This window comes from Anguilla rostrata, chromosome 18, assembly GCF_018555375.3.
Source record: "Anguilla rostrata isolate EN2019 chromosome 18, ASM1855537v3, whole genome shotgun sequence".
Taxonomy (NCBI): Eukaryota; Metazoa; Chordata; class Actinopteri; order Anguilliformes; family Anguillidae; genus Anguilla; species Anguilla rostrata.
In genome coordinates this window covers 23,798,985-23,812,382 of record NC_057950.1, presented here as the reverse complement: position 1 = coordinate 23,812,382, position 13,398 = coordinate 23,798,985, and the positions used below count along the sequence as shown (strand labels likewise).

At 44.2% G+C, this 13,398-nt stretch overlaps 2 protein-coding genes across 6 annotated transcripts in view; one reads left to right on the top strand and one right to left on the bottom strand.

Annotated features, from left to right (window-relative positions):
* Positions 1-13,398, bottom strand: part of si:dkey-103j14.5 (isoaspartyl peptidase/L-asparaginase) — a 236,651-nt gene that overhangs the window by 148,549 nt on the left and 74,704 nt on the right. The window lies entirely within an intron of this gene.
* The window catches only part of khdrbs2 (KH domain containing, RNA binding, signal transduction associated 2), a 157,377-nt gene that overhangs the window by 81,408 nt on the left and 62,571 nt on the right, over positions 1-13,398 (top strand). For all 5 annotated transcript variants that reach the window (XM_064317615.1, XM_064317613.1, XM_064317617.1 and 2 more), the window contains exon 4: positions 3,264-3,410. In XM_064317615.1, the coding sequence (XP_064173685.1) occupies positions 3,264-3,410 (147 nt within the window). The remainder of the gene's footprint in view (positions 1-3,263; positions 3,411-13,398) is intronic.

Here is a 13,398-nt window from a genome sequence, read left to right as displayed (position 1 = left end):
TTTACACATTATTATTTCACCATCTAGAAATTGCCGCATTTTTATACATGGCCCTTGCACTCAATTCCCAGGCACCGTAATGTTTGGGACAAATGGCTTCACAGGTGTTTCTGATCAGATGTGGTTCGATCTCTTCCTTAGAGCAGGTATAAATGTTTCAGTATCTAGTCTTGATTCTAAGCTTTGGATTGCCTTTGGAGTCTGTTATTGGCGTTTGTCAACAGGAGGATCAGAGTCGTGCCAATGAAAGTCAAGCAAGTCATAATGAAGCAGAGAAAAAAGAAAAACAGAAAAACAGAAAAACAGTCAGCAACATAGGCTAAACCTTAAGCTTACCAAAATCAACTGTTTGGAACGTCATTTATAAGAAAGAGAGCACTAGTGAGCTCAGAGGGCCTGGTAGGGCAAGGAAGACCTCTACAGTTCATGGCCAAAAGAATTCTCACCATAATGAAGAAATACAAAAACTCCTGTCTGAGAGAAAGCAGGCGCGGATGTGAGAACGGCCGCACAGAAGACTTCACAAAGAGAATTACAGAGACTGCACTGCAAGATGTAAACAACGAGTTTGGCGCGAAAACAGCATGGGCAGGTTAAAGTTTGCCGAGGAGTACTTAAGAGCCTGCAGAGTTCTGAAGAAAGGTCTTGTGGACAGATGAGACCGTGGTTCACTCGCATCAGAGTGATGGCAAGAGTGTGGAGGCCCAAGGGAACTGCCCAAGGTTCAAAGCACCCGCCGTCATCTGTGAAACATGGTGGTGGGGGTGTTATGTTTTGGACGTGGCTATGGCTGCCACAGGCACTGGCTCACTTGTCTTCATTGATGATGTAACTGCTGATAGCAGCAGCAGAATGAATTCTGAAGTGTACAGAATATTCTTATTTGCTCAGGTTTAAGCAAATGTCTCCAAACTCATTTGATGGTGCTTCATTCTACAGCAAGACAATGATCCCAAACATACTGCTAAAGCAACAAAGGAGTTTTTCAAAGCCCAAAACTGGAAAATTCTTGACTGGCCAAGTCAGTTGAATTGATCTGATCTGAATCAAATTGAACATGTGTTTCATATGCTGAAAAGAAAACTAGAAAAAGGCAACTAGCCCCCAAAAACAAGCAGGAGCTAAAGTTGGATGCAGTACAGGCCTGGCAGATCATCGCTTGAGAGATACTCAGCACCTGGTAATGTCTATGGGTCAGTAATATGCACCAACCTATATATAATCCAGTAATAGTTATATTTTCATCAAAATGAAGGCACCTCCTGCAGTACAGTCTCTCCATCACTGCAGTATGCAATTGATTTTATTATTTCTTTAGAGGGAATGCTGCCTCCTTCAAGCTCACAAAAAAGTATTTCAACAGCATTTTCCCCTTAAGTAGTCAACACAAGAATTGCTAAGCCACATTTACGTCCATCAGTTTGACAGCTGAAGGATAAAAGCCATGACTGCTGGGTGGAAGCAAGTATCTAACCCAAGTTTGTCTTTTTTGTTCATTCACCCTTTTCTCATTTGTGCTCCCGGCCCTGAATAAAAATATTTGAATTGCATTATGTGAAACTTTTGATTATGAATGAGGCGGACTTCAAAGGACACGCATCTCTTTGTAGCAATATTCATGGAATAATGGAAACAATTGTCTGGCATTTCAATGATTGTGATCATTCTCTGTCATTGCCGTCTTTGAGCTGGCATTCTTAGATTGTTGTGATTGCAGAAGTGCCTCCTAACCTTGGAGTGAATTAGGTCCTACAAAAAAAAAGTTTGTCCTGATGTCCCGCCTTCAGGAAATGAAGAGGTGTTTATTCATAACAGAGGGTGATGGGAGGGGGGAGGAGCAGTGCAGTACTGATCAAGCAGCTCTGAGAGTCTATCACATCAAAGCCCTCCAGGCTCTGAATATGAGTCTTCGCTAAAGGTAATCAACATAAGAAGGTAATTCCTGCCTGCAGCAATTACCAGCTTCCTAAGGAGCAGTTAGCGGTGACCTTCAGCAATCAGGAAGCACTATTAGGGTGACGATCACTTAGAAATTGACTGGATTACCTTTGGAGGGACGACTTAACTGAAGACTGTCAAGTCCTGTTTGTTGATTTGTAAAAATGTCTTTCAATAAATATATACGGGCCAGCTGGCTAAGAGGTTGCAGTTTTTACAGGTGTTCTCGGCATGCAGAAAAGGACTTATGGACTTAAGGACTTAACTAATGGTTCACAAACACAGGGGAAACTGCAGGTAGCAAGGGAAAATGCTTCCTAGTGGTTGCTGAAGAAAAAGGAACCCCTTAAACAGTTCTTATTTAAACAGACCTCCCCTGCATGTCACTGCAGGTTTTGCACATGTGTCCAGTCTGTAAGGAAACAGCTTGAATGGATTACAAAGGCTCAGCTACTGTAGTCGGATGCGGTGAGCCGTTAATGAAGATTCATGGGAGGGTGAACCTGTTCATCCCTGGATACACATGAAAGAATCTCACATCAAAGCTCATCTCAATAAATCAGCGTGACTAATTTGATGGAAAAAAAGCTATCTATCCCTACATGTGTCTTCTCAATTATATGCTGACTTGTGAACTTAAGTCAGGGGATACTGAACGCTAACCTGTAAACCGGCAGTCGTTTCCTCTCCCCAGTTTACGTAAGGATCAACCACCTGTGCTTATTCGCTTATAATTGCAACTAATGCGCTGGCATCGCCTCTAAACCTTGCCGCATGTCACGCTAATTACATTTGTATGCAAACAATCTCCAAATTGCTCTCAAAATCAAAATGTAATTTATCGACGCTCGTACGCACAACGATAACACAAACAAAACAGACGCAGTTGCAGTACGTGCATACAAGAGAACAAAATGAGAAGAGGTGATCCTTGTTTAAACTGACGCTCAGTCGTTCAAAATGTTAGGGGGAAAAAAAGCGTTTGATGTTGAAAAGGACGGAGTGTAGCACAGTGGGTAAGGAACTGGGCTTGTAACCGAAAGGTCGCAGGTTCGATTCTCGGGTAAGGACACTGCCGTTGGACCCTTGAGCAAGGTACTTAACCGGAATTGTTTCAGTATATATCCAGCTGTATAAATGGATACAATGTAAAATGCTATGTAAAAGTTGTGTAAGTCGCTCTGGATAAGAGCGTCTGCTAAATGCCTGTAATGTAATGTAATGTGAAAAGGTATGCTTTTGGCCGATCCTATTGTAAGCCGGCTGTCGGTTGAGCACTTCTAACACCAGTAATGACCCGGTCCCGACCCGTCTCTCGTCCGCAGGAGGAGGAGCTGAGGAAAAGCGGAGAGGCGAAGTACGCCCACTTGAGCAACGATCTCCACGTCTTAATTGAAGTCTTCGCTCCGCCCGGAGAAGCCTACTCCCGCATGAGCCATGCCCTGGAGGAGATTAAAAAATTCCTAGTCCCGGTAAGTACCTCCGACGCGCCCGTGCGCCCCAGTTCTGAGGAGGGTGATTGTGAGAGCGGCCGCGTGGAGATTGGTTTGCCCCCCCCCTCCGCGGCGGCGCAGTGCTACGTTAGCTCGCCCGCGCTTCCCCGCGAGCCAATAGAAAAGTTAAAAGGGTTAAGCGTACGATTAAAAAAACTGCGTTAGAGGATCTGCGGCTTGTGGGGCGGGTCGCAGAAGCGTAAAATGTCCCGCGGACCTTCCGGAAAATCCTGTCAGCGCCGACTTTTCCGCAGCGAGTTTTTTTTCAATGATGAATGTTGAAGCGCAGCCGCTGTTTTTATGGGTGGGAATACGTTACGTGTCAAAGGCCTCGCAGAAATCCAGATGGCTGGAAAGGATCTAACTCACAATCTTTCAGACCGAAACCTGAGGCAGAGAGAGAGAGAATATGGGCTTGGTCGGTTTCCAGGATGTGACTCAGACCACGACAAAGATGTTAAAACAAGAGTTCTGTGTTCACCGCATGACCGCTTTTTGCTTTTTTTTCTTCCGTTTCATACTTTAGCATCAGGTCTCAGCGGAGTCACGATTTATTCTGAAATTAGTGGATGCAGTCGGAAGGAGATTTTCCAGGCTGTGAGTCTGAAGGCAATCGGCAGTTAGCGGTTAATTAATGCGGGCGTCGCCATGCTGAGCCGAGACTGTAAATATTAATGGCGCTTCAAAACCCGTCCGCCGGTCCCCGACGTGCAGGTTATGCATCGCTGCGTGCGGTCGATCCAGAGGGGGGGGGGGGGTTACCATGGCCACACCCCTGCTCTCTCCCCACCCGGAGCCCACTGCCCAGAAATGTTCATCTCCTAATCATCCCCACAGAGCAAAGACCTACACACGTTTGTGTTTTTTAAATTTTTTATCAGCCAGGGTAAGTTATTTCTCCGGGTCGTTCCGTCTCTTAAAGCTCTGTTCTGCAGGTACGCATGTGTTCTGTGCGGTGCTAATTGCCTATCAGTCTGATTTTTTCACCCTGCGCTGGCATTTTGCTTCCTGATTTAGAATTGAACATTTGCAAGCAACCAGATCTGTACTGCACATTCCCGTGAAAGATGTTCTCTGGCAGGCAAATGATGGATTCACTGAGGCTGTGCGCTCTTGTATGATTCCAAAGTTTTGTACCATCTGAGATCTGAAACTCGTCAGGGGGAGCAACCATCCAAGTACCTGCTCGACATAAAATAAATTATTTAGGATTTTCCCCCATTCGGAGACAGCAGCAGTACTTCTCCGGTTATTGCGGTGTGCCACACAACCACACTCTGAGAGAACTACAGCTGAAGGGTGTGATCTCTTCCCTGATGCACTCACCCATGGCCCAGTGATGACGTCAGACCCTACAGGCCACACATAACATTACATTAAATATCCACATTACACTTTATTTGGCAGACGCTTTTATCCAATGCGACATACAATAAGTCCATACCGAAAGTCATCGGAACAACTACATAACACAGGTCCGTTAAGGTACGGTTCTCATTAAGTATCAGTTATCCATAGCTATGAACGTAATGTCTAGTTCACACAGTAAGGCCAAGTCAAGTTTCAAGTTTGTTTTATTTACATAGCACCTTTCATGCAAAAAGCAGCTCAAAGTGCTGTACAAAAACATAAGTCAATAAAGTTATGGCAAGTCAAACTAGAAGTGAAGCATGTTTACAAGAGATATGATAGAGCTACAACATCAAGATGATAACAAGTGCGACATAAAAGTGATAGATGAAGATTCTAGTGCCACATGAAAGTGCTAATAGATCAAGATACAAGTGATATAAGAGAGTGATACTGGATTCCCCCCTGCGGAGGGAGCTAGGGTGGAGAAGCTCTGTGGTCGGGACAAGCAAGAACCCTTCACCTGGATTGCAGGAAGTGCAAGGAGTGGTCAAACTGGCGTGTAGGATTGAATTATGTCCTGTAGGTAGGAAGGAGCTGTCCTTTTAGCATTTGGTCCCACTCTGGACCAAATGTTTTCTGTTAAGAATTAACACTGGACATTTTACTGTGGTATAGCCAAGTAATGGCACTACTGAAATATTATTTTAAAAAGTAACAAAGCTAAAAATTTTGATAACTATCAGTTGCGCAAGAAACAGCTATGAATGTAGTCTGTGTTTAAAAACACGAGCCAATAATAATAAATCTAAGGAACTTGAACAAGCTGGTCACCTGCTGCCAGTTTTTAAAAGCATAATGCTTATCAAAAACATGAAATCTAGTAAATTAATTCACTTATAACAAATCTTCACAATAACATGTATTACCCAGCCCTCCAGTAGTTGCAGTGTAAATGGCTCCACTGGGTTGCTGGCTACCTTTGGCAATGATGTTAATAAACAACAAAAGCAAGAAATGTACTTAGTATCTGTGCCTCTTATTCACTGTGTAAAGCACCCTCCAGGACAATTTTTCCAAAGATAATATAACTCATTAGTGCAAGGTAGATAATAAGTAGATAATAAGTCACTGTGTACCATTATGCTCTGCTAGGGTTTTTGGTCATTTGAAAAGGGGGATCCTCCACCCGCATTTAAATAAACACACACCGGCCCAATTAGGAGCTACATTCCACTGCAAACTCCTAACAGTGATACCTCTTAGCATCAGCTTCTTTTCTCCTTCAAATGAGGAGGGACAATTTGCTCGGATGTGGTGCGAGAACACTGTGTTTATGGCTTGCTGCGCAGCAGGTGCCTGTACCTCGCCCCCATGATCCACAAACGAGAGCAGAAGAGAGCTAGCGATGGCACTCTGACGGATTCGCGCGGGCTAGGCTCAGAGAGGACCGCCCGTCAGCCCGGGGCGGCGGATCTGTGTTTCCCTTGACAACGGGCCAGGAGGCGCCGGCGGGACCGCGAAGCCCGGCGAAGCGTGGGAGACTCAGCCGCGCCGCGCCTCGCTCTGCCGACGGGCCCGCGGAATAGAGGAGTCATCCGGACGACGCCCGACTCCGCCGACAGCTGCCGTGGCAGCTCACTCAGGGCGCCGTGGCAACCGCTGAGGAACTGTCAGGCGTGGGAGCCGGTGTTTCGCACCCACACGCTTCACTGTGTAGCGCTGGAACTGAGAGAGAGAGCTGAGAGGGGGCCTACCGTCTGAGAACACCCACACGCTTCACTGTGTAGCGCTGGAACTGAGAGAGAGAGCCGAGAGGGGGCCTACTGTCTGAGAACACCCACACGCTTCACCGCGGTGCGCTGGAACTGAGAGAGAGAGCCAAGAGAGGGCCTACTGTCTGAGAATACCCACACGCTTCACTGTGTAGCGCTGGAACAGAGAGAGAGAGCCGAGAGGGGGCCTACTGTCTGAGAACACGGAGAGGGACGGCTCTGTGTTTTTCAGAAATAAAAAAAAACCACATCCTCAGAGATCCACACTGCATTTCCAAAAGTATGTGGGCAAATGAACATCATTCCAAAACCATGGGCATTAATATGGAGTTGGACCCTCCTCCTTTGCTGTTGTAACAGCCTCCACTCTTCTGGGAAGGCATTCCAGTAGATTTTGGAACATGGCTGCGGGGATTCACTTCCATTAGGTCACAAGAGCATTAGTGAGGTTGGGCACTGATGTTGGACGTAAGGTCTGGCTCACAGTCGGCATTCCAATTCATCCAAAACGTGTTTGATGGGGTAGAGGTCAGGGCTCTGTGCAGGCCGGTCAAGTTCTTCCACACCTTTTGTGGCAAAACCATTTCTATTTGGATCTCACTGTGTTTCCAGGGGCACTGTCATGCTGAAACAGGAAAGGGCCTACCACAAATTGTTGCCACAAAGCTGGAAGTACACAATTCTCTAGAATGACATTGGAACTAAGGGGCCTAGCCCAAACCATAGTATTACCTTAACCATAGCTTAGTATTGCGCATGGTGATCTTAGGCTTGTATATGGCTGCTCAGCCATGGAAACCGATTTAATAAAGCTCTTGACGAACAGTTCTTGTGCTGACGTTGTTTCCAGAGGTAGTTTGGAAATAGTAGAGTGCTGCAACCGAGGACGGATGCTTTTTACGTGCTACACGCTTCAGCACTCGGTGGTCCCATTCTGTGAGCTTGTTTACCGCTTTGTGCCTGAGCTGTTGTTGCTCCTATACGTTTCCAATTCACAATAACAGCACTTGCAGTAGACCGGGGCAGCTCTAGTAGGGCAGAACATCGACAAACTGACTTGTCGGAAAGGAGGCATCCTATGACAATGCCAAGTTGAAAGCCACTGAGCTCTACAATACGACCCATTCTATTGCCAGTGTTTGTCTATGGATATTGCTTGGCTGTATGCTTGATGCTATGCACCTGTTAGCAATGGGTGTGGCTGAAATAGCCAAAACCGCTAATTAATGTGGTGTCCACATACTTCAGGAAATGCAGTGTACTGTATATATGCCTCAAACCTCAGTCTGTTTTTGTTGTTGTTGTTCTGTAGAGTGATGAGTCTAAAAATATACATCAAATATATCACTATATATATCACAGCAGCAAAAAGAACACAAAGCATACTGTAGGGACTGAATTTGGAACAATTCTTACATCAAAAACACAGTGCCAATATCGATGATCCCTAAAAGCAACGTAATTGCATCATGCTCCAATAATCCCAGGAAGCAACATTACCTCAAGTTATGTTATATTAAGTGCATAATGCCATGTTCTGCCCAACATCATGTGCAGAATTCTCGGTCCGTGAATAGCAATTTAGCCCGGCTGAAATTAAATTAGTTTGTCAAAACAAAATATAATGCAGCAGTTCCCCTCGTCTCATACTAGGCCCTAGTCCCTCGTGCGTTACAGCGTATAGTACGCGCTCAGCTTCTCAGAGGAGCCTAAATGAGTTTGTAATTAATCCATAAAAAAAATAATAAATCCATCGCAATGCACAGCTGAAATTGGACTTTTGTGTTTAGGTTTAAACATAATGTACTATTTAAATGCTAATTTTCCACCCCTGAACATTAATCTGTACGGCGACTGCGGAAGAGGAAAAAGCAAGCGCGGGGTTCAGGGCCCGGCGAACGCTAAATAATTAGCGGCGGCGGCGGTTGCCGCGGTGACAGGTTCTGCAGTGGCGTTCATGCTCAGCTGTTGACTGTACAGGATATGGGCGAAAGAGCCACTCGTGCCAAAGTAGGAATACTCAGGAAAGACGAGCTCAGCACATTCGAGCGTTTACATATGCATTATGCTAAGCGTCAAACAGACGTACGTATATATGCATAATTAATAAGCGAGTGCCCATCGCAACGTGCTTCCATTGATACCTCATGCAAGCCTTGCTGCTGGTCTCCCACTAATTAACACTGGAGTCCCTCACACCTTGATGACTCTGCATAATGTGAGTCGCTGGCTTTTCATGGGGAAAAAAAGAAAAGAATGAAACGTGTCCCCCTCCCTCCCCTCTCATCCTGGTGAAATACAATACCCCACATATATGCCGGTCTCCTTCTCCATGGGCACTGTTGCCTGTTTGGTAACTTTGTCATGGGATTTAGCAACTTTTCAGACCCCTTTAGCAACTTCATTTCAAACAGGGATGACAAACATACATGAAATATATTAAATAAATTGCTGAGTGCTCAATTCTGATTGGTCACTTCAGGCATTCTACGATCAAATATTTGTGAAGAATGACTGCTGCTGTGCCCAAGTGCAATAACACTGAAACCTTCAGCAAAGATTTTCAATGGCAATTTAAAAACGACGGAAAAACAATGATTTAAAAAGCTCTGATGAATGAATGAAAGAACCACTGCATTTATTTAGCATTTTCCCAGATGTTCAGAGTGCTATACGGGAAAGCGGGGGAGCTCACCTCAACCACCCCCGATGTGTAGCACCCATCTGGGTGATGCGCGGCAGCCATTTTGTGCCAAAACGGTCACCACACATCGGCAAAGGTGGAGAGGGACTTTAATAACAACAACGCAGCTATAAAACCTCCATTGTAAACACAGTATACAGTCCAGTCATAAAATTATCTCCATAATAAATCTCCATAATCTGAAACAACACGCTCCAGCTACAAAGCCTTGAAAATGAAAGCACGACATCCTGAGTTACAAGTTACAATTTAAAAAGCTATAGCTATATATATATTACAGTCATAAAGGGGAATCTGAATGCCGAAATAAAACATAATACTGCTTAATACCGACCATATCTGTCAGGTAGTCGACTCAGAGTTTGCTATCGGCGCTGCTTCACTAGGTTGCAACCACTGCCACCATATCCCATAATGCAGTGGTCCAGTTCAATTAAAATTTTGCCTTAGTTTACTGTAATATTGCCTAGCCTGCGTAGATTAGACAGTAATATTCTAATTACACTGTGAAATATTATTGTTAAATATTGTAAAATCCAGGAAACCATTGATTTCATAGTAAAATTCTGATTACGATATTTTACGGTGAAATATTAATGTTAAATCTTGTAAAATCCAGGTAACCATTGATTTTACAGGGAAATGCTGATTACAGTATTTTACTGTGAAACATTATTGTCAAACCTTGTAAAAGTGAAGGTAATTTTGAACAGTGTGTGCTTGCTACTTTCCGTGAGGAAAAGTTGGCAGTGGCGTCCGTTGGCATTGCAGCGTTCTGTGAGAGCCTGAAGCTCCTCAGCAATCCCTGGGAGACGGGGAGAGCGGTTTTGGCGGGAAGGTGCCAGGCGAGCTTGAGACAGACACAAAGAACGCTTTCACAGTGTTATTATAGGACCGCGTCACGTGGGCGAAAGCACATCCTAAACAAGCAGCCTCAGACTGTGTGAAGCTATTCAATTAACAGTTTGCTGGATTTGGATGGGGGTGACTGATGCCATAATGATGCAATTCATATTTTGAACTTTTTGTATAAAATTGTAAAATCTTGCATCTGTGTTGAAGTTCTCTGGTACAGTTTAATGGTAAATTTAAGGGTAACGGTGACTGCATTTATATAGCCCATTTTCCAGCAACAATTGCACAAAGCGCTTTACAATGAATGCCTCTCATTCACCCTTCCACACACACACAGCAACGGTGATCACGGCAGCCACGCAAGGCCACACACCAGTTCGTTGGGAGGTGAGGCGTTAGGTGTTTTGTAAGGGGTTAGGTGTCTTGCTCAAGGACACTTCAACACCCTCAGAAGACCGGGGATCAAAACAGACAACCTTCCAGTTACCAGAAGACCACTCTACCCCCCCCCCCCACCTCCATGCCTTAATCCTCCAGCCCTGAAGGTCCAAGACCTGCTGGTTTTCCACGCTCCCTTTACCTGGGAGTCACGTGTGAATACAGTCTGGCCAATCAGTAGCTCTAATTGTTCAGTTAATTACCTAGGGGAAAATAAAACCAGGGCCGGATTTGGATTTGAGGTCCAGATTTGAGTATCCATGCCTTAATGGAATGCGTTTTTGGATGGTCCCTGACTGCACCAGTCACATGGCGTTTACAGGGGTCATAAATGCTTAGAACACTTTACATGCACTTAATTTTCTTTAAGAGAACACCAAAGACCAAAGGTAGCCTTTAATGCAAAGTGAACAGGGACGGGGAAAAAGAAACAGAGATATAGACAAGAAGCCTTGGAGAAATAAGCAAAGAAGTCATCAGAACCGCTGCTTATCTGCAGTTTGCCTGTAGATACGATCATTACATTCAGCCTCAGAATCAGGCGCCCGATTGTTCTGACCAACCAAAGAAGCCCAGCCGGCAAAGCGCAATTCAGCAGTTACGTCAATACCTCAGATCTGTCCAGCCAAGAACGCAATCTAATTTCACAAACAATTTGAGGCCATCTTATCTTTCTGAGGGGGAAAAAGTCAATACAATCAGACGAGTTGACCTCCATTGGCAGTGTACATAGGCGCTCAACTGCTTGGATTTAAAATGTTTTTGTGATTGTGAGCACCTGAAACTACTCCCAGAAACATTAATGATAACACCCCCACTCCCCCCACCTTCGTTATCCAAACATAATTTCATCATTACAGTCTGTGCCAGCAGTCTTTTTTCTACCCAAGATACAGCTCTGCAAATAATCCACAAACTTACTTTTGTATTGCTAATTAGAGAGATTGTGCTGACAAGGTCTTTTAAGGAGCCACATTAGCTGCAGCGCCTTTTAAATTTTTAAAAAGGTAGATAAAAGTGAACAGTTCTTACAAGAGTCTCTTAAATTTATCGATCGCCATTTTCTGTGTAACTATTTTTGCAACTACCATACCTGTGTATTTTAAAAAATGTGTCTCGTTTAAGAAAATTCAATGTCTATCTAAAGTCCTTTGTTCTGCCGAGTAAGGTAGACCAAATGGTTCAAATAAGTCAGTCATTGCTGACACCTGTTGCTGATCACATGTTTGTGTTCCTAGAGGCCCCACAGGCAATATTTTACTTTCATTTGGTTACTGTTCCGTTATAGTATGAGCAACTGGATTGTAATTAAATGTAAAGATGTTTCGGCAGTAAAAATGTGGTTTGAGAAGTTTTTATGAATATTTCTGGCCAAAGTTAGATTTTTCATTGCTTGTAGACAGACGATCATATTGTCAGCAGAATTAGGGCTGAAGATGTGTCCCCCAAATCACCATCTTGCGGTGTCCGACATCAAACCCCAGCAGTGACTCCCTGTACAGTGAATTTGCCATTTACTGTATGGAGTTGTTCAGACTGCCCAATTTTCCCCACTCTGTTTTTTTCTCTCGCTATGCCTAATGTTCTGCTCTGGGGATGAACAGTGAAGCCAGTGTGTGTGAGTCCGGGGATCGCAGACTGTCTGAGGACACTTTGCGTAGGTTTCAGCCTGACAGGGGTTCACTTCTGACAGCATGCAGGCAATTTTTCTGCGCGTACAAAAGCAGCATGTGTCCGTTTAAGGAGCACTTACTCAGATCCAGGCCAGGATAACTTAAAAATGAAAAAGCCTTCCGAGAAGGGCCCTCACCACAACAACTATTCTTTTCACTTATCTATTTATTATTGTTGTTGGTTTTGTTCTCATTATTATTGTTGTTGTTACATTGTTATTGTTGTATTATTATTATTATTATTATCATTATTATTATCATTATTACTGGTATTATTATTATTATTATTATCATTATTACTGGTATTATTATTATTATTATTATTATTATTATTATTATGTTGCCAAATGTAAATCTAGGCTTAAAAAGAGCAGTGCATTATTTCCACACGCTTGTCCTTGCTTACATTGTCAGAGGGGGACACCCATGGCTTCCCTGTCGTCACATGGATTTCCTCTTGGTGAAAACAGCCGCAGGAGCGCCGTGAGATAATGGACGCATTTTATGGCGCTTAAACGTGTTAATGAATCCCTGGCGTGCCGAGGCGAGGGTGTAACTGGGAGCTATATCTAATCCTGTAAACCCGAGGGAAAGGGGGATGGGGGGGGGCTCATTTGGCCACGGGTTTGTAGCTGTTCCGTGCAGCTTTCATGATGAAAAATGTGTGTGTGTATTTGTGTGTGTGTGTGTGTGTGTGTGGGTAGAGTCCCCGTTTTATGTACGGTCCCGTAGTGCACTAATGAGCTGCAGGAACTTGCAGTGTGTGGCCTTCAGTGTCTGTCCATGGTCGACTTAAAAAGACCAAGTGGGCGTACAGTACTTTGGTTAAGCTAAGTTCTTGCCCATTAAGAGTGCTGCTAGCCTGTCCAGGACCATAGCTTACCTACCCTGAAGCCTTATATGAAATACTACAGATCAGCCAGATCATGTTCTCCTTCCATGTGACAACGTGCTTCACCTAACATTCTCCCACAGTGTACCCTCACCCTGCTGTCAAGATGCAATTAATTTGTTGTACTGAGATTCAATAAAGCAAAAATTCCATGCCTAGGTTTAGTGTCCCCGGCAGTTTGAATGGGAGAATGAAGATGTCATAGTCACATAACCAAAAGCAGCGTGTATAAACCTGTAAAAAGAAACAATGCTTCAAAAACAGCTAAAATACTGAGCAG